The sequence below is a fragment of the Bombus terrestris genome, chromosome 8, assembly GCF_910591885.1.
Source record: "Bombus terrestris chromosome 8, iyBomTerr1.2, whole genome shotgun sequence".
Taxonomy (NCBI): domain Eukaryota; kingdom Metazoa; phylum Arthropoda; class Insecta; order Hymenoptera; family Apidae; genus Bombus; species Bombus terrestris.
The window spans coordinates 6,046,153-6,069,730 of record NC_063276.1 but is presented as its reverse complement, the minus strand read 5'-3'; the positions used below and the strand labels follow the sequence as shown (position 1 = coordinate 6,069,730).

The 23,578-nt window shown below is 40.9% G+C and overlaps 1 protein-coding gene across 12 annotated transcripts in view; it reads right to left on the bottom strand.

Moving 5' to 3' along the window:
* LOC100648400 (pleckstrin homology domain-containing family G member 5) overlaps positions 1-23,578 on the bottom strand; it is an 84,384-nt gene that overhangs the window by 35,497 nt on the left and 25,309 nt on the right. The window contains exon 2 of one of the 12 annotated variants that reach the window (XM_048408166.1): positions 13,205-15,603. The exons of the other annotated variants lie outside the window; for them this stretch is intronic. Within the exon in view, the coding sequence (XP_048264123.1) occupies positions 13,205-13,249 (45 nt within the window). The 5' untranslated portion in view covers positions 13,250-15,603. The remainder of the gene's footprint in view (positions 1-13,204; positions 15,604-23,578) is intronic. 12 annotated transcript variants of the gene reach the window in all.

The following is a 23,578-nucleotide window of genomic DNA, read 5'->3' as shown; positions in this document are numbered from 1 at the left end:
AATCTTGACTGTATCTACGCAAATAGTGGCTTGCTTGGCCAGTCGCTTTCGACCGGATGCTATAAACGACTAAAACGAGGGAGGAGATCGAAAAGTCCACCCCCTTCTCTTTCTGGGACAATGGAACGTGGCCATTGAAGGAATCCAGGACAGTCCGGGATATTATCGTTTGCAGTTCCTTTGGATCCTATATTTTATATTCTACGTATTTGCTCTTCCATGGTTTTACTGCTCCAAAGAAACATCTATTTTATTTTGTAGGTTTACTGCCCTCCTGTCAGTTAAAACATTAACGTGTATAACCGACATGTGATAGCTACGTCTTTGAGAGTGCGGTGTAATAAAAAAGTAAGATACTTTTTTATGAATCATCGTGGAATCATGAGCCAAGTGTATTTCAAAAGTCAAAGTGATCAGCTCTGATTTTTCTAAATTTCACGATTATTAACGAACCCCTTAAGAAACAATTTGATTCCATGAATTTATTCGTTCAACACAAATAATTCAAAGCTGCAAGAGTACTCTTAAAAAATTGTAGCGTTCAACTTGTTCTTCTTTACTTCTTAACTAGCCGCTCGCTCGCGGTTTCGCCCGCACAGTATTTGAATTTATGTCTACCACCCACTGTTTCAACACCCTTTAGGAGTTGAATGTTGGAAGACGTTTAAACACGTGCCTGTCTATTTTTAATGAGGAGTTTGTTTGCCTGATTTCAAATCCCCAGCTTTAATGGGCAAAGAGATACGATCGTCCTTTGAGAAAAACAGTGTAACTTTTTTTCACCCCCGTAAGGGTTCAACTTGGGAAAACGCTCCAACACGTGTTTGTTTATTTTTAATGAGGAGTTTGTTCGCCGGATTTTACGTTCTTAAATTCAGCAACTGGTTGGATATGGACATCATATAAAAAAAGGGTTACTCCCTTTGTCCCTTTAGAATACATATTTCCAAAAATCTTTTCTTATAGCATGCCTACCAGGTATGTAAATATGAAACCGGAATTTTTGTATAGAAAATACACGTTTATTGTATGAAAATGATTAAAAATATTTTATTCGAAGTATTGCCCATCGCTAGCTATACATTTTTCCCACCTGTCTGGCAATTGGTGGATGCCACGCCAAAGAAACTGTCGCTCTTTTGAGGCAAACCAGACATCGAGCCATTTTCGTACATTTTCGTAAGAAGCGAAGTGCTGGTCAGAAAGTGCGTGTCCCATCGATGCAAATAAATAGTAATCGGACGGAGCCAAATCTGGTGAGTAAGCCGCGTGCGAAAGTATTTCCCAACTGAACGCTTCGATCGTTTCCTTGACCTGTTTTGCTGTATGTGATGGTGCATTATCATGAAGCAAAATTACTTTGCGTTGCCTTTTTTGATATTCTGGTCGTTTTTCACGCAAAGCTTGATTCAAATCGATCATTTATTGTCGGTAGCGCTCAGTATTAACGGTTTCGCCAGGTTTTAACAGCTCGTAATAGATAACACCCTTCTGATCCACGTTCTTCGTTTCTCACTTCAAAATTGCCACTTCTGAATTTTTTAAACCACTAAAAGCACTGTGATTTACCAAGAGCATGCTAACCGTAAACTTCGACAAGCATTCGATGCAATTCTGCAGCAGTTTTCTTCAAATGGTAACAGAAAATCGATGCTGTCCGCAAATGGTAGTTTCCAGGCACAAAATTCGACATGTTCAACGCTATTACAAACTATGTTGTTGTATGAAACTTGTATTGTTCCGAGTCGAAAATGTTTGTGAGATGTCAACAAAGACTTTTGGCATCAATGACGCAGTTTAGTGATAACTACATTATCAGCTAGGGCCATTTATAGGCAAATTCCGGTTTCATATTTACAGACCTGATACGTCGCGAAAGTAATGAATTAGTCACTTTTTCGTTATATATATATAGATTTATGCAGTTGATCAATTACGACTTTGAGTGGGCCATTGAAAACTCGATAAACGAGAGTTTTAAGGATTGTTCTATTTCACCTACATTATATTGTTAAACATTAATTAATATTTTTATTAATACCTTATTAATGCCTTATATTTAACTGATAAAAACCTACCTGGAAGCCAATATCCGTACGTCGTTCTCTAAGAACCGTTAAAAACAAGTATTAATAATAAAGTATTAAGTGTTAAAAAAGATCGTTTTCTCAGCATTATTAAAAACAAGTATTAAAAAGTGCCTCGAGCACTTTCATAAACGAGGAACATATTGAACATGACAGGTAACGAAGGTTTACGGGGAGTTAAACCTTTTCCGTCGTGCTTGCATTAAACATTCAATAATCGTGATCGCCATAAAACGAAGGGAAGGAAAGTAAAGTATCGAGCACGAAGGTTACCCCTGGAAAAGTTTCAAATTTACGAGCTCGTCGTTTCAACGGAAGAGCCGAAAGTTTCACGGCCTAGTAACTTCTCGACAGGATAGCCGGTTCGTTGAGGGAGAAACGGCAAAGTCCAGCTGTGAATGTGACTTAATTATTCCTCCCAAAAGCGCTCCGTTATACGCGACTACGCTGTCGCAAAAAAAAAAAAAAAAAAAAGAAACAATCGTCGCTCGGACAACGTCGATAACGAACACTGCTGCATAAATGTTCATATTTCGAAGCTCTGCAGAAGTATCTCGTTTGCAAGTCGATATCCACCCAAAAGTGCTTATACAAATTGCTTTGCAGATTGTTGTTTTTAGAACGATACTCCAAATTCAGATATACATATTGATTGTCTTTGGATGGATATCTCTAAATTTCTATGACGCATTTTACAATAATTGATGGGCTGCTTGTACAAATCGTTTTCGCTCTATATGCTGTATTTAAAACGATGCTTCAAATTGATACGCGCGCATCGAATATATTGAAATGGATACTTCTAGATTTCTACGATACGTTTTCAAACAACGATATACTTCTCTGAAATATTCTTTGAAGATAGTATTGGAAATATCGTCGGAGGTAAATAATTCTTTTGCTTTCGAACGTAAAGCAAAATGTTGATAATCCCCTTGAGATTTTCGAAGATCTCACGTTCGAACGCTTTCGTGAGATACTACACGATGTTCATAAAAATATTCAGAAATCTGATTCATCCTGGCAATTTTTAAATTCTCGAGTGTACGTACTTCAAGGATACAAACACAACAATTTTTCCAAATAGCATCGATTGACAGAGGTTGTTCCGTTAGCTAAACAAGCTCGCGATCAACCATTTCTGATTGTTCTCGTTGCTGAAATCTGTCGAACTTTCTCCAATGAAAGCTACACGTCAAACGTTCAAACCGACGTACCTGCTCGATCCGTCGAGGAACACTTGCCCGATACATTGAGCTTTTCCCTCAAGCGACTCGGTTGTTTCGCAAAAACGATTCATATCGATGTTTCCTCGGAGAGACCTTCCCTGTGCTTGTCCTCTTTCACGGCATAGGCAATAAGGCCACCCTTGACCGAATTTATTCCCATTCCCCTTCCTATTTCCGGCATCCACCTCCTCGTGTCATAACAAATCGAGCAGAAAGTTGCACGAAACGATACATAAACTTGATTTCGCTCGACAATTAATCGTGAGCAAACCGATATTTTTCTGAAATTCTGAATATGAATATGAATATATCATTTCCCGAAGCTAAGATTTTATATTTCGGATCTACTGTCTCATCCCATGGTGACACGCCGATGCCTTTCGGAAGAACAGATTTTTTCTTCGATTCGTTGAATTGACCCGATCGATGATCGAGTTAGGTGGCTTTCATCGACACCTTCCTGGCTCAAGTTCCGGCGAATAACGAAGTAGCTGACGCCTTTGATTAATGATACTTGGCCACGACTCAGAACTGCCTTGTAACACCTTGTAACCGGCCAACACTGCCTGCCGTTTAAGAATTATCGACTCCGCCAGGAATTTGAAACTTTCGTCGCTAAATATTTCCCGAGAGACCGATGGATCGCTGGAAGAAGTGGGTAGATCGCGAGCCTGATATAGAACCGACCGACGGTAAATATTCATAGAGGCTACGCTGTTATCGTTTAACGACTTCCAGCTACAGCTATTTAACATTATAGCTGCCGACGATTAAAATACCCCGTGATCCTGAATTCGCGGTACGAGCAAGTCAGAAACTCTATGGCAGATTCTATCACTTAAAATAAGTAGAGAGTCGGGGATAATGAAACTACGGGGGAGGCCTCGTTTCTGAGAAAATCGAGTTTCCAAACTTGTCTGTGATAGAATCTCCCCACATAGAGTTTTCGACGTATTTTTTTTTTTTTTTCTACCACGAATTTAGGACCACGGTGTATACTTATTTATGCTATAAAAGAAAAGGAAAGATAGAAAGAGGAGGGATGTACAGCTTCATAGGATATATTGGAGGATCTTGAGAAAGTTTATTGGATCTCGTGTTAATTGATTTCCCGCAGGCGGCTAACATCGATCTAAGTTTTTCATGCGAAGAATGTTCCAGGCAACTTTTCTTCTCGAATAACAAAGTTTTCTTTCGTTCTTAAATACCTCGATGGCCATTTCAAGTAGCCGAGAGCGCGGCTATATAAGAGATCGGCCTTTTTCAACTTTCAATGCCATGGGGAGTTGGCAAAGTTTCTTTCCAGGAGTGATATTCGACTATGATTTCAAAATTATTCGATTCCGATACCTCTCGCATCGGGAAGCTCAACACGATTCGATTGTGAAACTCGGGTCTCGTTGAAAATTTCGGATACGAGAGTGGCATTAAAGCGAGATTTAACGAGTACGCCAATCGACGCCAATAGAAACGCAAACCTTTGCCGAACGGCGGAGTTAAAAATAAAAGATCGCTCGAGAGAGACAGCTGCAAAGCGCAGTTTGTGGTCAGGTGTCCGCTTTCTCCATACCGCGAATTTGCAAACGATTGTTCCACGAAATTATCGATAGCCACGAAATTGCAGTGAAAATTCCTTGCGCCCGATCTTTCTGGCATTTGATTCTTTCCGAAATTCTGTTACAAAGAGTTAAAGGGGAGGATGATCGTGTTATGAGTTTTACATAAGCGCAGAATGAAATTAAATAGTTATGTCGTATGCTATGATATCAAAGTTGCGCACCTGCGACAAAACACCGTGTAGAACATTAATTAACGCGCAATCCCAGGCAACGCTCGCTGTTTAATTAATAGCGGTAATTACGTGCAATTGTCTAAATGAATTTACGGGACTGTCTTGCTGGATGGCTGTAATAACCCACCTACCCACACATATACACATTTATATTACATTTATATTTATATAATACTTATATATAAAACAAAGGGTTGAAAAATAAGTTTCCTTACAGCAAAAAAATCGAGACTGTGTTGCGAGTATTTTAACTTAAAAATGAAGCTTTACAAACGCTATATATACGTGAGATAATTTTCTATAGTAAATAAATAAATATATTCTATTGTAAATTCCACAGCAAATAGGCAATAAGCTCTTTGAACCACTGTGCGTACAGAATGAAATCTAAACTAAATCGCAGGAAATGGCAAGAAGTCGCAACCAACTCTATTCTATATTGAGATCAGCTGTAGGAGGTTGTAGAGTAATTAATCGATTAATCCCAGCGGATCCCCGCACGTTCCCGCATTGTCTTTCGGAGAATGGCCACCCACGAGACTCGGGACAATTACACGGCCGATGGCGGAGTAGAATCGCTTCCTCGAAACCGAAACAGGACACGCCGTTTCGATTTGATATCACGAGGAACAACGGCGAATTATTTCACGGCGATTTAATTAATGACGGCCGCCGCGCTACGAATTCGTTCGCGAGGCTGTCGCGCAGGCTACGGTGAAATCGCATTAAAACGCTGTATACGCCGATAATGACTTCCCTAAATCGTGCCGATATTTCGCAGCTACCTTATACGCGAGCACGATCTATATGAACATTGGGAATTGGATTATCGATACATCGTGGCTCGCCTATATTGTCTTCGAGGTATTAAAAGGCGAACCGCAGAGATACTGAACGACGAAGTCATGAAATTTCAAAGAACCAGCCTGCAGTTTCGATACCTGCGGTTCTCTTCGGTTTCGTACGATCGGCTCATGTTTTATAGCATCATTTTCATTGCCGTTCACGTACACTCTAATTGAAAATTCAGTTACACGTTGCCTTCGTAGTGGACGTATAGTGCTAGTAACCTGAATGCATTTAAAGTAGGAAGCCGCCGCTTGACGGAACAGTCGAATTTCGCTTAATCAGCCGGTTCTTGTTGTTCCTCTTTCATTGGCAGTGTTTTCAGCGTTGATCAATAAATACTTTGATACACATTTTCGTTCTTTGTACCCGTACTTCGGATTTTTGTCCTTTCGCTCGAACACTTACCGTGCAATCACTCTGAATTTCGAAAATTTCAATATACACGCGAAGAAATAAAGTTATACTCGAGTACTACTTTGCGTCTGCCCTTGTCTTCCGTATGTTGAATTTTTTTAAACTTCGAATCAAAGGGTCTTCTAAATTAATGTTTTTGAGACACACAAGGGTATGGATACTTTGATATTCCTTTTTTTCCCCTTTATACAGAATCAAAGAGAGCATTAAGATATCGGAAGATATACGCTAAACTTTAGGAGCACGAAGTCAAAGGAACCTTTATATTAACGTTTTCGAGATACAAATACTTTGATACTTTTATACGGAGAATCAAAGAGAGTATCCATTTCTTAATGGATATCTTTATCAGAAAATTGAAGATTACCTTCGTATCTTCACTTCGAATCTTTGAAACGTATTATGCGACGCATAATTTGAAATATTTCAAAATGTTCGCCTAAAGCTTTAACTGATTTCAGATCATCGAATCGGTATGAAATCCTATGAATTCGAATATCGTTCAACGCGCAAGAATCATTTCTATGATAACACGTTCGTATCCATTTCCCATACTAAATCTGAAACGTATGGCCGTTAGGTACACGTATCTGATATCTTTCGACAGTAGTGAAGTATTTCCTCAGGGGTGTAGAAAAGTACGCTGGCACGGCCGATAAGGCTTGACACCGATGGAGAGGCAGTCTGGAAGCCACGACGGGAGAAGCTGGCAGTGCTTTCGTTGATGCTCAAGATGGTTGGAACCCAGCCAAAGATTATCCCTGGCATCGTTCCTTCGGAGACTTCATAACCGAAATGAGCGAGTTCGGATCCTCCTTGCTGCCGCTATTGAAATCCTTTTGATCCTTTCCAACCTCGGCATCGTCGATTTTCTCTCTGATCGATTTCAGGGATAAATACCGACGCCTACGCGAGCCACGATCGCCCAACGGAATGAATGATTCATAAGCGCGACTCTGTCGGAATTTCAATCTGTTTCCTGCGGTCACTGTTTATCGAACCGACTTTCCACGACCCTTTGCTACCGTCCACTCGAGGAATCCGTGGTTATAGAAGTGGATCGCTCACCAAATTCGTTATTTCGAAGATAGTCTTGTTTAAGTTTATTTTGGGATTTCCCTCTTCTCTTCTCCCTCCTTGTTTTGATTGTGAGAGTTGACGGAGCGATGTATTTCGTTAGTAATATCGTTCATGATGGAGTTTCGTAGAGTTAAAATATCAGAAACTGGAGTGTTTTGATAAAATTATACCCGAGGTGAATTCTCAGATGTCAGAACTATCAGATACTTTTGCAGTTATAGTTTGTATTTTAATATGTCGATGAACCTGTTTGAGGTATGTTTTAGATGATAGAATTATTCGTTATATAGTACTGTAATTTCAAGCGGCTGTAAGATAGGGAAGGGAACCGGGCATGTTCGCTCGGAAAATAGCACGGCGAAAGTGAAAGAGACAAAGGGCGCTTTTCAGTGCATATAAATGGCGTGGTGTGGTTGCTCAAAGAAAAAGAGGAAAGGGGAATACGTTAAGAGTTCCAGAAGTGGTCAATTTCGTTTGAAGTCATATCTGTTAATCTGGTATAATTACTGTGTGTACACTGTCATTTGTCATTAACTCTCTCGATAGATTTAATTCTGAAGTCAAAGATAATCTTACTTTTCTTATTTCGTACTAAAGACTGTCTTCCTAATAAAAGAATTTCCTTTATAATACACATCTCTATCCATGACTCATACAATGACAGATAGTTGAAGAAAATATGATATGATTCGTTTGATAAATCCTAGAATTGGCATTTATTCGAATGACCATTAGTAGGAAGAGAATCAGTGGGCCAATTTATCAAAAAACACACGTCGTCCTGGAAATATATTTTAGAAATGGATTGAATATAGCAGGACGTAAACTCTAATGGCCATGTAGCTTATGCGTGGAAACGTCAGCGCAGAACATGCAATTATGGTAATTAAGAGATCAATTATTTTACCAAGACGTACTTGGTCTTTAATTAAAACTGGATTGAAGAGACTTCGGTGTTAATAAATCTCATGTCCGCGTCGTTGGTCGCGTTAGAAATCCGTAGAAAAGAGAAATAATTTCGCAGACGGGATAAGTTTCGCTTAGGGTGAAATTAGTTTAGTTGGATATTTGCATTGCAGCCTCGTTTCTTGTAAATACAGATATACGTCCAGGCATTCTAACTATAGCCGATCCCCGGTATCATGTTCTCAAACGCATCCAACCGAAAATTACTCATCCCCGTGGTGTCACGACATCACCCATGTTTCCTGTCCCGTATTGCAGAATCATCGCCCGCGCGAATTTTCAGAACTCCTTCCGTACGGTTGAAACGCGCTTTCACTGAATGAAATCGGACGCCCGATTGTTTAAAACCAAGCGGCCGTGTACGCTATAAACGTCATTTTACATATCGAAATCAGATTCGGATTAAAGACAATATTAAACCGTAATTAAATAACAACGTCCAACAGATACGTATTTGCTCGCGACAAAGAGGTGGGGTAGCTCTAGCTATACCGTTGACGGTATTTCGATTACTATAAAAATTCACAAAAGCTCGGGATAAAGGACGGGAATTGAAATAAAAGGAACCACGTCGACGGCGGAATCAATACAGAGAACATGGCAATCTCGAGTGCGAGGGAAACCAACGACCAATATGTACTTGTGTACTACGCAAACTATAGGTTCGCTTATGGTCGATCCTCGGGAATCATGGAAACCGAGGGAGCCAATGATAATAGGAATTAGCCAAGTTCAGCGTACATCCGGCGCAGCTGGTGCTTGGCTATAAAGTGTTTCGACGCGGGGTGAGGGAGCTGGCTTGAGCGGAGGCTTCTTCTGGAGCGCATAAAACGGCCGGTCATAATCACAGAGACGACTCCATAAATTTTCTCTATGCCACAAAGAGCAGCTCCATCGGTTATGTAATTTGGAATTTCATTGGCGCATTAGGAACGTTAAGTGCCGGGCCAGGGGTAATAATTCTTTCAACTGTTTGTCGGTGGTGGATGGTTTATTGCGAATGGGGCAATACGCGAATACTCGTTCGAGAATTTCACGGCTGACGCAACGTTTTGCTACATGCTCCGCGATGCAATCGAGACGATTATGCTAGCCAACCGACAGTAATTTCGATACACGATGAAGATAATCCCAAGTGGAACGAGTCAACGTTGCGTCCGACGGCGGGTAAATCGGATATTTCTGTCGATAGATTTTACGAAATTTCGAAATGAAAATTCTGAACACGTTGCCAAAGTGAAACACCTAATAGCATTATAATTTTCTTTATATTTCTAAATCCTTTTATTAGAACGAACAAGAAACGAAAAGACAGTTGTCCCTAGTTATTACCAGAGGGTTTTGTCGAGTGAGATTTAAATAATTATGAGAAGGCGACGTGTGCGTCAATAGCAGGGATTTTGCGATTTGCCCTTTTCTCAAGGGGGAGCTTACTTCTACGTTTAAGCAGGATGGATTTTTAATGCGTCTGTTGGAATTGAATAAAGTCAAAGTTTCCTGTATAGAGCTTATAAAAAATTCAACGGTGTGTGCAAAGAACCCGATAACGTTTGACAGTGACTTATAGATCGGTGTGTTTTTAATGTACTCGTATAGACCATCCTCGGTTTCCGCTCGAAACGCGATAAATCATAGTTAAAAATTTTAGTTTACACCTTCACTTTGCAACTTTGTACAAACCGATAAACGATCATCGTCGTATTCAGCGAAGGACCGCAGCTCGTATCACCTGTCTCATTCATTTTTCACTTGGGATCGATAACGGGTGTATGGATTTGGACCAAGGGAATTGTACCATTGACAAGTCACTTCGCTTATTAATAATTGTACGTACATACCCAGAGGTCCGTTCAAATATTTCTCGGGGATGCTATTCGAAAAACACTTTGCTGTAACACGATTTAATTATAATACACTGACTCACGAAAGTATTTGAATACGTGCAACAAATAATACAAATACAAACACATATATTATGTTCATAAAAGGTATGTAGAAATGTTCGAATACTTTCATATGTGATTTACTGCCTGTAAAACTGAACTTAGAAGGAAGAAACAAAAGTGAAAAGCAACAAACAAGAAGTAAAATCTCAAGAGGGGAACGTTGTCGTCCCTTCTTGAGACTTAACGCGAAGATACCTACAATTTTCCATGACGTTGAAGTGATCATTTCCCGAAATAAATTCAGAATCGGAATGATTGATGACGCACCCATTACCCGGACAAAACGCGTGATGTATTCGAAGACAAATAACGTTCATTCTTGGAACTTTTATTCGCTTTCGTGAATTCTCTGGGTAAAAGGGGATTCTTTAAGGGGATGAAAATAATAAACGTGGATAAGGATAATCTTTGTTGCTCGGTAGTTCTGACGTGGATATTCTAATCGACAGGTCGATCAATTCGAGTAATGGATAAACGGTTTTCAGATCGTCAATCTACGGTGTACCACCTGCTCGATACCGATCCTGTTTACTTAATTACACGCCTCTCAACTAAACACCTCGATAACGTTTTAATTGTTCGTTATGTGGATAATCGCTTTTCTCAGCTAGAAGCCTGTAAATCGTTTGGATAACGATCGATGTACTTTACGATTCAGCTACGAGTCCGTGAAGTGTCTGGTGAAATGGTGGAAAGCGATTTCGATGAGAAACGATGCTGGCAAGGGAACTTCTTAAAGGCAAAGAACTTAGGTTATAAATTCTGAAAACTGTGAATAAATTTCACCAAAAAAAAAAGGTTGGAAAATTACTTCAGTAAGTTTCGAAGTGTCACATGAAGCATTAAGATATCGTCGTAGCGTTGAAGAACGAGTCGGAGAGCTTTGAATTTTCGACATACATAGTTGCGGCTGCTTGAAATTGCTTCGCGACACTACTTTATACATGCCACGAGTAGCATCGTGATGATGATACGATACATCAAATTGTTTCGTAGCACTCTACAACATAGTCGTAAAAAATGTATGGAGACTGTTTTGTTTATGTTAACGCCGTGGTAAAATATTCCTTTCGATATTCTTGAAATGAACAGCGAGGAGCACCTGCTTCTACGTACCATCGATCTTACTGGATGGTTTATCCCTGGGATGGGTTATACCGTAAGCAACAGTGTTCTTATCCGCGTGCTGCTGATTTTCTAGTCTGATACGATTAACGTGTTCACTGAGGATCCGATCTTCCTTTCTAGTCTGCGGATATTCATGTAAATTTCTAACCTGATAAGTTCTTTCGTCAGTCTTTTTTCAATGCCATCTTGAAATTCCCCTATTTCAATATAAAACGATATGAATAATGGAAAATCAACAAAACTCTACTTATCGTCTATTTAATATAGGTATATTCTTGTAGTGCATTTTGCCGTTTACGTTCAGATCGATGTCACACGTATAACCAAAGGCTACGTACCAACTCAACAAAATCAACATGCTACGCGGTACAACAAATTGAAGCTAATATCTTCAGACTGCTTGCTCTTTTATAACCAGTCCTTATCAGCCATTTTCGTGTAACTTTCAAATGGCTTTTTCAAGCACTACGATCCGAAAGCTGTAATGGCACACACTATAATCTTTGTTCTATTGCTACTCATGCTGGATATTCGTGCTTGCACGTTGTATAAGGAAACGGGAGGAACTCGATTACGGTTCTGATAATGGATTTGAACGATTAACGAGGCGGTCGATGAGTTTATGGCTGTTCGAGTCGTGGGCTCGATCGAAAAACAGTCCCATTTCGATCACGATTTCTCAAGGCAATTATCTCTGCTACTAATCAGGTGGAAGTGGGCAGACTTCCGTGCGGCTCTCGCGAAACTAGGTCGCCAGTTGGATCACTGCCGCGGAAAGTTTCGAGAATCCTTAGCTTTCATACCGTCTATTTCGGGTCGGAACGCGCGTGCCAGCTGGTAACGCTTTATCTGCTAATAACCGGCGGCGTAACGAATTAATATCCAGCGGTATTATTAAATTCCGCGTTTCGACTTTATCTGAGCACCGCCGCGGGCGACGTGACTCGTGATGGCGCTGAAAGTACGCCAACTACGTTCAATATCGCGCAAAAATACAGAGAGAGAGAGAGAGAGAGAAAGAGAGAGCGAGAGGAAGGGAAAGAGTAGGATTTAGGACTATTCTTCGTGACTGTAGCAACTCTGAAGAGAAGTGTCGTTTTAACACGTTCACTGTCCGGGAGCTTTAAGCGATCACCATTTGTACGTCGCGCGCAGGGATAAAATGCTCAGTGAAATCCACCTTTCTCTATTGCTTGTACGATGTGCCAGTATTTTTCATTAAGCGAAGAAAAGAAATTAAGGACTTTTAAACGTGAACCTCTCCGCAGTCAATTCTTCTTGGCTTTTCGTCAATTTTGTAATTTAATTACACAGGTATAAGCAAGGATAAACAAATGACTCACAGGACAGTGGACTTGTTAAGAATGTTTCGAATGTACCATTCCAAACTCAAGAAACCTCGTACCTTATGTTTCCTTATAATTCCTTAATGATTCCGTATACTTATTCAGAATAGGGGCCGATCTTTGTTATTCGTGTCGAGAAAAATTAATCAGTACGTTGATCTCGACATACATTTATTTTAAGCTCGTCAACCAGTGAGACGTCCCCTATTCCAAATACATAATTGCCCAACCCAAACATCTCCCTTTCCTTGATACAAAACCGATCAAACTAAAAATTCCTGCAACTCGATTCAACTCTTTAAAGAAAACTTTCCCTCTTCACACACTCGCAAAATCCAATTGGTCAGAAGGTCGATGGTTACGGTACCTGAACTCGTCCCATCGGTGGCGACACCACCAGAAAGATTCTCATGGTAGCCTTGAGAAAGTCATCCTGGTTGCGGCTGGTTTCGTGCAGCGCGGCCTCGGAGATGCTGGCGCTGCCCTGACCGGTCTTGCGGCGCACTTTGCGCCTGATGCTGCCTACTAGCCTTCGCCAATCCTGTCCGGGACCGGTTGCGCCAGCACCGGATGCGCTCCCGGCACCGCCACCACCCCCGCCCCCGTGGGTGGGCGCATCCTGGCCCTCCGATGACTTCGCGGGGCTTTGTTCGCGACTCGACCGCCGACTTAGGACACCGCGACCGTCCCTCGCGGCCGATGCGGACACCGTGCCGCTTACTCCAGGCCCCGCCACCGGCTGCGAACCACCCGGGCAACCGTTCACGGCCTCCGTACCCTCAGCACCGGCGAACCTCTCCACGGGCCCGCCACCGCTGGGCCCGGTTGCCCCACCCTGACCGAACGAACCAATCGCGTATCGTCCGATTCCGCTGCTAATGCTCAATCTACGAACCAGGTTCCGCAGGGCACTCCTCTGCTCCTTTTTGGGTTCTTCGTCCGGGCTCCTCTGCTTCGGCGTTTCCGCGCTTTGGCCCAGTTGGCCGATGAAGTAGAGGGCTTCCTTGATGCTCCAGTTTATGGTGATGATTGATGAGTACCAACAAACCGGGTGTCAAAATTAGTATTTGTTGTAGTGGCGGAGATCTTTGAAATTCTTGGGTCGAACAGTATCGTTTAGTATCGTTAGAAAATTCTTTTTTAAGGAAAAGACAAATTTGGAAGCTCCTTTGAATGTCGCTTGAAATCTTTGAGACTTTTAACGTAGGTAGTTCGCGATCGATAATCCGTCTGATCGACAGTGCCAGAAGCCTGTTCGTTGTCCCAACTCAAAGATCAGATAAATTTGGAAATCTCTCTCGCTGTTGTTTCGGGCCTTGGAGACCATTAACGTCGATCTTTCTAACGGATAATCCGTTTGATGGACGGTGTCAGAAGCTCGTGTTCGTTGTTCCAGTTCAGAAACGATGTCTTCAAGCTGTTACTGTGTAATCGGACCAATCGATGTAGTATTGGAAATTATACTCCGGTAGGTTTCTATACCTTTCTAGGGCACCGCTTGCGCCTGGGAAACCCGATTTGTTATTGTCTTCGGAAACTTCGATTCGGATCGCGAAGTATCACTCGTCTCTGTTAATGAACTCCGATAAATTTCAAGAAAGCAACGGCTCGAAATAAAACCAAGAATTCACAGCCGTCGCGAAAACTTTCTTTTATCGGGGAAGATCTCGAGGCCGCTTTCCGCGTTAGCTATCGGCTCTATTGACACCTTAGCCACGTACTTCGGCTTGCAAGTTGATTGCATGGAGAGTCACGTTTCAACGGGACGTTGTATCGAGCGCGTCACAGTTACACACTCCAGTCGACTTTTCCACACGAGACGAAATACGTCTCACGGGTGCTAACACCATTTGCCTAATGTCAATCGTTTGATCGTCATCGAAAAGCAGTACCCCAGGAGGCGACGGAGCCTTTGAATGTCGCTGGTATTGGCTGTGAGCACAATGGATCCTAAGAACAACAGGTTCGTCAGGGCGAATGCGTCCAGGTGGTCGTGACACCAGTTCAGGTCGTCGAATTCATCGAGTTTTTCGTCAATCGAGTCGTGGCTGCTTTTTTCCGTTTTTCAGGTGCACGAGGTGCTCGTCACGAACGCCGTTTGCTATGGTTCCGGCAGTTCGACTGTTCGACTGTTACCTCGGATCACAATGAATCCGGTGTTTTAAACTTTCTGCGCGCGAGTACCGGCGAAACTTTGGATAGGTCGTTTGAAATCGTAGGTTAAATGACGCGCGGTAGTGACCGCGATCTCCTCGTTTCTTCGAAACGACTTTAAAACCTTCCAATCTTTCGGTGGTTCCTAACTTCTGCAAAATTGAAGGTCGACCGTTTTTACGGGCTACGTCTCGGACGACCGTCCCTTTCGTAATTAACTTTTAATGAAAAACTTGGCGGAATTGTGGCAAATACTCCTTAAAAGCAGGACTCTCCTTTCTCTTTTCTTCTCCTAAGTATCGTAGCAGGGATTATGCAGCTTTCAACGAATGATGTTTTTTAGCTTCTTTTATACAGATTTTTATATAGCGTCTTATATAGCTTTATATTGCTTGCTTAGGACGATCCTTATTTAAAAGTAAGTCGATGTTTCGTTTTTTTTTTTTTTTTGGTGAACAATACGGTGGATCCTTTCTTCGTGAATGTTTAGTCAATGTTTGTTAACTGTGACGTTGATCCAATAACGCAACGTCGTTCTCGTGTTTGCAGATCTTGGGGGATGTCGATATTAACTTTCGCGAGCGACGCGTGGCAGTTTGCGTTGTCTGGCATCTGTGTAATTAACGAATCTAGTGAATGAAAATTGCCCTGTTTGCGGACACGGTGAAATCTGTCTGGAAAATCGAGTCTCTGAGAAGCTGTCCGCGAAAAACTTGTTAATACACCTGCGCGCTTAGCGAACCGAGACACGTGTCGCGACGAGTTGTTGACCTGAAAGTAAAACTACCTTAAAGCGCAACGACTTTCAAGGAAACCCTCCCATCCTTTTAATTATTCAGAAAGCTGCATTCGCGTTCAGCCTGGACTCTTCAAGAATCGCGTGCTCGTACGTTGAATTAAAAATTTGCTTTTATGTTTACGAAGCAAAAGATACACGCTTCATAGATTTTCTACCTATTTTCAGGAAACTTATATTTGCGAATTAGACGAGTTGTGCGAAATGAAGAAATGAAAATTCTCCTCGATTATAGCGGTCGTATCCCATTACAATGCCAATAAATTTCAAAATATTTTGTATAGAACATATAATACATTCATAGAAGATGTCTACAAGTAACCGAATCTTCCGTCATCTTATGCATAAAAATTTTATTTCGCTTTGGAAAGGAAGACGTCTGAGAATTCTGATGAAATTCAAATCTTCCTTTTCGCGTTATCGAACAATCTACGTGCAAATAATATGTAGCGCGGCGAATAAACCGAACGTAAGCGAAGAATAAATTCCGTTGGATGAAACGATCCGATCGTCGTGTATCGCATCGATTCAGCGATTCGTGCCGCTCGCGAGTATGATTGAAGTGAAGCCGCGTGGAAAAATAAATCGACCAAGTAATTTTTCCCAACATTTTAAGATGCATACACACGGCCTTGCAAATATGTACGTATACATCGAATATACAATGCTCGTGGTTCTGCATAATCTTGCTATATTGACGTACGCGTATTTTTAAAATCGAGAGGAACTCGAGTACAGCTGTTTCAGCGGAGGCGGGAGGATTACGAATGAATACACACGTTTCGTCCCTTTTGGCGGTAACACGAGTGACAATGATTCGGAAGGGAAATTCGCGTAAGAAAATTGAGAAAGAAATTCGACAATACGAAGATTTATTGTTTTACGGATGTGGTAGTCTTATTCATTAAGGAATTTCCAAGGAAAACTTTCATTACATTTTTTCCACCACTTTGCAGATTAAACATTGCTAATTATTATTTCTTTACTACCAAAATTTATTACAATGAACCTAAAGTAAGGTAATTATTATTCTATTGTCTGGTTTATATTTAGCATATTAAAATTCATTAGTCCCAAGCTCTTAATTATTTTACTCGATACCCTGAAGGACTAAATTTAGTTTTCGCCACAGTATGCGAGCCTCTGAAATTACACCGGTTTGAAATAACACTGGCTCGATCCTTGGTACACGGTTTTCGTGTTTGTCGTCCAATTACAGATGTCCTTTCCTTATGTGATCTAGATCCGGTCGATAAATCTTCTTTCGGCCCCGGAAATCCCCTTTCTCCCAGCGTAATTCACGCTCCCTCTTGAAGATACCCGCTCGGATACTCATAGTCGTCTACGTTTCATCAAGCCAAATTCTACTCTACAAACACTAGGACTCCTACGTTCTAAATTGCCGCTAAAGAGCACTTGGACTGTACGCGAACGTATTCCGCTACAAAGAGTGGCATTATTCAGACGTATTTTCGAGTTCAATCGTTTTTCGTTACTTGGGAATCTACACTACGAGTCTAGAACCGTCTAATATTACGGTCTACAAAAGTAAAACTCGAGCTCGGAAGATGGGAACAGGTTATTCGCTACGACTTTCATCACCTGCCAGTGTCGATTTGTATTCGTTTGACCACTACACGCTTGCAAAACGTGATTCTGCTTGCAAATTCTCGGCAAACACTCGGCTAGAATTTTTCCTTTCTTGCGGTAGTTTCTTGGAAGCAGGCCGGTGAATTTCTAGCGAGCGCGAAAAAATCGATTTGTTGACGAAAGTGGACGAGTTGCAACGTGTCGCAACCCTTGAAATCACTCGCGGAAACGAGTCTTCCTAAGCCAAGCGCAGTAAGGAAGGGTTATTTGAATTTCTTAAGCCTCGACCTTAAAATTCTTCTTTCTTAAGCTTTAAGCCTTAAAATTCAATCTTCTAAACTTGCTTGGAATAATCAAACTTATCATATATTTCGAGACACTACCGAGATTAAAGAGATACCATGTACTTTAATTTCAGCAAGAAAAAATATTAAAATCCGGAAAACGATTTGTGCTGGAATTATTCGCTTCAAGGGGATGTTTCGGATGTTGTTATATAAGAACTAACGAAATAACTGTTAAGACTAAAGTAATGTACACAGATTATTGGATTATGATAATTACTACTGAGAATATTAAAATTAGTTGAACAAATTTCCCTCTTGATGACTAGAAGCTGTAAGTACACGATATACTTCACCGTTTATCGCGCCACTAATAACGAGTTCTAAAGTCTATCTCCAAATGTAAATTGTTAAAAGAATTGTTTATAGCCGATCAGTTTAGCTTAACCTAATTGAAATATCTTTCTTGACCAAATAATTCCACTCTACCGCGTAATTTCCAGTCAAAGAATGTCAATCTTGCTGTTTTCCACGCAATTACTTTTCAGATTTGAGTTCTAACGTAGCGTAGTGACAAGAAATCCCCTGATCTCAAGTTAAAGACTCTTTAAGGTTCGATTTATCAACCTTTCGGAGGGAGAAGATTTTCTTTACCCAGAAGAAGACTAATTAATCGAGCGCGTGATTCAATTTAGGTCAGCATTCGTTATCTGTGCGTCACGCTATAATCCCTTTACGACTGGCGACCTTCCCCTAATTAAGATTTCATTACGAGAGAAATGTCGGATATGGTATTGCGATCTGAAAAGCCACTCGAGCTCTATCAGGATTTTTCAATGAACCGCGGAGGTTCGTTGCGTCATTATCTGGCAATTAGCAGTCTGGATAGCTTGTTCGTGGACAATTAATCCCCCGTGTCGTATCGATGATCCCTTTAATTTAGAAGGGAGAAAGGGATCGTTGCTTAGAACCAGGGCCCGAATCAAAAAGGGTAGGCAAATAACGATTAAAGCAGAATTAATTGGTCATCGATGCGTGAGGCACAAAAGTATCCACGTGGAGGCACGGTTCGTGATTAAAGTTAGAACCCGTGATACGATAAAGTCGATTCAATTGAATTCGAATTATCATTCTAAACGCTCAAACACTTTTCTGCCTTTCTCCTTCGAATAGCAGATAAAAGAAACGATTACGCAGGTCCCTTAGGGAAGAAGTCGATTAAAAGTTCATTAGAATTCTGCGATCACAGTCGGCAATAAAATTATTCCTTCTTTGAAACACTCCTCGGCGCTCTGGGAACACGCGTTATTTCAAGCTGCGGCCCACCATTTTTCAGTCTACGCACGACACGACGCGGATGCCTCCGCAGTAGAATAAACCGAGATATGCATGACATTCTATTTTCTAGTGGAAAAGCGCTCGCCAGATTCTTTTCTTAAATTATAGCCGGCGTACTTTTACTTCCATTACGCTTCCACCATTTTTATTCTCTCTAGGATCGATTAAAGGTGAAATAGAATAATTCGAAATATTTATACGCTGCAATGAAATATAGATTTGATGAAATCTGCTGAAATAACTGTATACCTCTTTAAGTATATAAAGTTCTACTTTATAAAGAACTTTATAAAATAATTTTATATATTTCACTGTAAAAAATATTCTACCAAGCTTTATAACATTTACTATCTACATTGCTACATGGCTACATGGTTTTTACTATCTATGTGGCTGACCAAAATATTCGAACGTTTATTAGAAACTTTTTATGAATGTACCGCCGAGATATTCACCGAAAACCAAGTTAATAAAACCAGGTTTCATAACTCGTAATGCCAGTAATTTTACAAAGAAGCGTAAGTCATTATATATAACGCGGAATTCCGTATCTTTTTGGGGCAAGAGATAAACTGGCTGCAAGTAGAATCACACTGTATACGTACGGACACGGCTTTCAACGAAATATCCACCTTACTTTTTCGGGATTAACTGCGACAACATTTCGACGAATCTGTTTCCAACGTTAGTTATTGCGAGCTTTGCGACTCTGTAGGTGTATTTTCTTTCCTTTTCTCCATTACGAGAGAGAGGGAGAGAGAGAGAGAGAGAGAAATATAAATTCTCACGATTGAAATAGAATCTAACTTCCGAAATATTCGTAGAATTCTTTTGAAAGTGGAATCTATTTAGCTGATGGAATCTAATCGATCGAAATTCTGCAGAAACGAGATTGATAAACGAACCGTGGTAGCGGCTGATTTCGAGTTAGGGATTCGAGGTTTGTCGCTGGTTTGTTTATATGTTCGCGACTATCCAAGCACCGGCATTCTCTATCCGTCTTTTCCAAATATTGAAATTTCTCTGATATCGTTGGTCGAAGGTAACAACGCGAGTTCACGTATCGCGTTAAGCTCGCACGTTCAACAAGTTACACTAGTCGTTACACGGGCATCATTCGGAGAACGTATTTCCTGCTTTGTCGTTCGTCTCTCTCGTGGAAATCTCGATAATATCGATCGTGGTTGTTCAGTATTCTCGGTACGTAAAGCGATAACTAGTTCGGTTCCGCGGTACATGGAACTCGCGGACTAGGCGGTAATCTATAGGGCGTTTCATGATTTACAGTTACTTTTTGAACGAGCCAGCCAGCCTGTGAGGGACTCCGTACAATTCAGAGCACGAACGGAATGTTACTGCTGTACGAAAGCGGCTTACGAATTCGTTCGATCTAATTTTACGAATTTACGTTGGCAACGATCGACTTTCGCCCGAGCCAGTCTTTAAACCGATTCCGCGTGCTAATCCCACGAAGCATCGCTAAAAACGACATCGTAATCCGTTTACGGGCTGTATTCTGTCAGCTTAATAAGCGACCAGAGGAGAAATATTCGAGTCAATTTCGTTCGAGAGAGCTCACCTATCGAGAGTCGTTCGCGAGGAGAGCTGGAACCCACCTATTAAAACGAAAATCTGATAGATGGCCGCCAAGTGAAGTGGAATTCTGTCCTTTTAGGCACTTTAGCTTGGACTGACACACTCCATTTCCGTGGCCTCTCTTCTCTTCTTTTGCTCTATCGCGCCATTAGCCGGTCACGTGGCTGATCGATCGTGAAAGAATCGCTTTTCGAGGAGAGCTCGCGAATTTAAAACACTGCTACCCCACCTCTTGTCGCGCAAGAAGAGAAGCATTATGTGCTTGATTGCAAATACTCCTCTCTTTGGAGAAATTCGATTCAACTCGAAGTCTTTCCTGTGTTCTCTGAACTATATCGAGGTTAGTGAAGTTACACGTAAAAAAAGTTCCTTTTGAATCTCAGCTTTGTACGGGATTCAAGATATTCCGAACGGTTCGATCGTTTCAGACCGTATTACTATCTGCTTTCAAAAAAAAAAAAAAACAAAACTTGATTGAAATACATGTGAAATAAGTTTGCCATTTACCAACGAAGGAAATTTCAGGGTACCTTTGTGAAGCATTCATGAAAAATTGATCGGATATATCTGAATCGACCCGCCGTGAAGTATAGCTCCTATCAAAGGCTTTCTCGCGAAAAGTCTAACTTGGCCAGAAAACTACGAATTTAAAACGTCATCAATTATTCTTTAGGACGGTACTGGTTCATACTTGGTGTTTCGTGAAAGAAAATAACAGCCGGAATAATTAATCCGATTCAAATTTATCCAATCTTACGAGGAACAAGAAGAAGATAGAATTCCATATATATGCGTATTCATGAATGTGAAACATGTATGGATTTTCAAAGTCGGAGAAACTCGAAGCATTCTGCGTTGTGTCCTGTCATATAAAAGATTCTGTCTTTTCAGATACTTCTGTAACCACTGCGCGATAGCGTGGTGTAGTTTCTATGTATATTTTCGAGTTCCTTTCAAACTTTGCAAATATGTTTTACGTCGTATTACGGTGCAAACAAAATTTAAAAACGTTGCTGTAGATATAATAAACAAGTACAATTGTCTGTGCAGTTAGACTCGTAACATTTCGCGGTTAATGTATCCTAACGCGGAAACAGAAACAAAAATTTGATCGCAGACAAGACAGAAGTCCCTCGCAGTTCTAGTAGCTCTTCTCTAAAGTAAACTTGTATTTGGCAAAACTGCTGGCGAATACGCGGATGAAACAGCCTGGAGTTTCATTCGACTGTAACATTCGATATTCTTTTTTACACGTCGTCGTTTGCATTTGTGGCTCGACACTGCTCGCTTAATCACACTCAGATCAACGACAGGCACTCGCGGTTTGTTAAAAGTTTTAACAACTTGGCTACCAGTTTCCCTCGGTTTGCAGAATAAATTCACGTTATTATAAAGGGAAGAATAGCGCGTTGCTTTTGATTTAAAAAAAAAAGACGTTCGTCGCGATAACAAACTACTGTCACAGCGAGATAGAATTCGCGTAAGGAAGCATCCTTGAATTTGACTCGCGACGCCCCAAATACGCTTCTGAAATCTTTCATATTCAACGTAATGTCACATTATGCGCCACTTTAAATCATCTACTCGCGATTTCCCTCTAATAATTCCTTGCTTCGGGATTGCATTACATTTTCTTCGGGCGAACACGATTTACTTTCCGGGCTACTTTTATCGTTGTTGCCACTTTCGTTATGCTCGTTTTCGCCTCTCACGTACCTTGACATTTTCCAAATGCAAATTTTACAAGTTGCTCATTCACGCTACGAAACTTTTTAATCGTCTCACGAGCAGTTACAAGGAAGTTAAACTCTTCGAGTTAACGTAGCGCGAAAAGATCTCTCTTGCCTATCGTTAGTTTCCTATTTTCAGTCGAAATAATCAATTGTGCAGTTTGCTAAAAACTGTATGAATTGATTACCAATATGGCTCGAAAACTTGAGTCCCTTTATTAAAAAAATTTTAATTCGTATATTTTCATATCTTTTAAATTTCACGATTACTCTTGGAAAAAATTATCCAAATATTTGAAGAATTAATGAGTTCCAATATCGATAGCGTGGTAAATATTCCAATATCGTAATTTCCATTACCGTGCACCCGAACAAAGTCTAAAACATATTATTTTCTAGATAGATAGCTGAATTATTATGGAGTTTTGATATACTTCGTAAATTTGAGCAAAGATCATGAAGAAGCTACTATTTTCGTAATTCACGATTTTCTCTTATTGGTTGTTTTCTCACGCAATTCGTAATTCTTTATAGAAATCTACTACGAACAATGATTACGTTGTTGTTCAAGAATTTCCTTACAATTAATTTGATATTGTCATTATCGTATCAAATAAAAATTTCGCACGAAACTATGCACAGAAAGAAAGCTTTCAGAGAAATATTCTAAATTCCACGATATCGAACATAATCTATGTTGTTTGCTACTACCGCATTCCTCGAGTTTCCAAGCAGCTTCTCGTCCGTTTCCTCAGACTTTTTTCTCAGCTGCTTCGATAGCAAATCCTAAAATATTTTCGCGGATAAATTCCTTATTGCGCGAACGAAGCGGGACTGGCGTGCAATTATACACTGTCTGAGAATTAAATCGTGAAACTCCTAGGAATAACAAACACAAAGGCAACGTTAAAGAACGTCTCATGTCGTATTTCATAATTCGAGAACGTATTTCGTTGCCACGTGCTCCGAAGCATCGATTATGGGCCGAGTGCGTTTCCCGTTCGTCCCCAAGGGTGAGTCATCCTCATCGATCATCGGCTACCGAATCTAATTCCACCCCTAGACCCGTCGCGACGAGACCTTCCTCAGGAGCAAGGACCAAGAAGATTTCTCAATTAACTTCTTCTCGCTAGGTAAATTCCGATCCCACTCGAGAAACCTTTGGCCGTTCCACGCGTTCGCGGGATAATCGCGTGCATCCAAGGACGAGCCAGGAATATTGACTTTAATAAACGAATCAACGAATGTCTAAG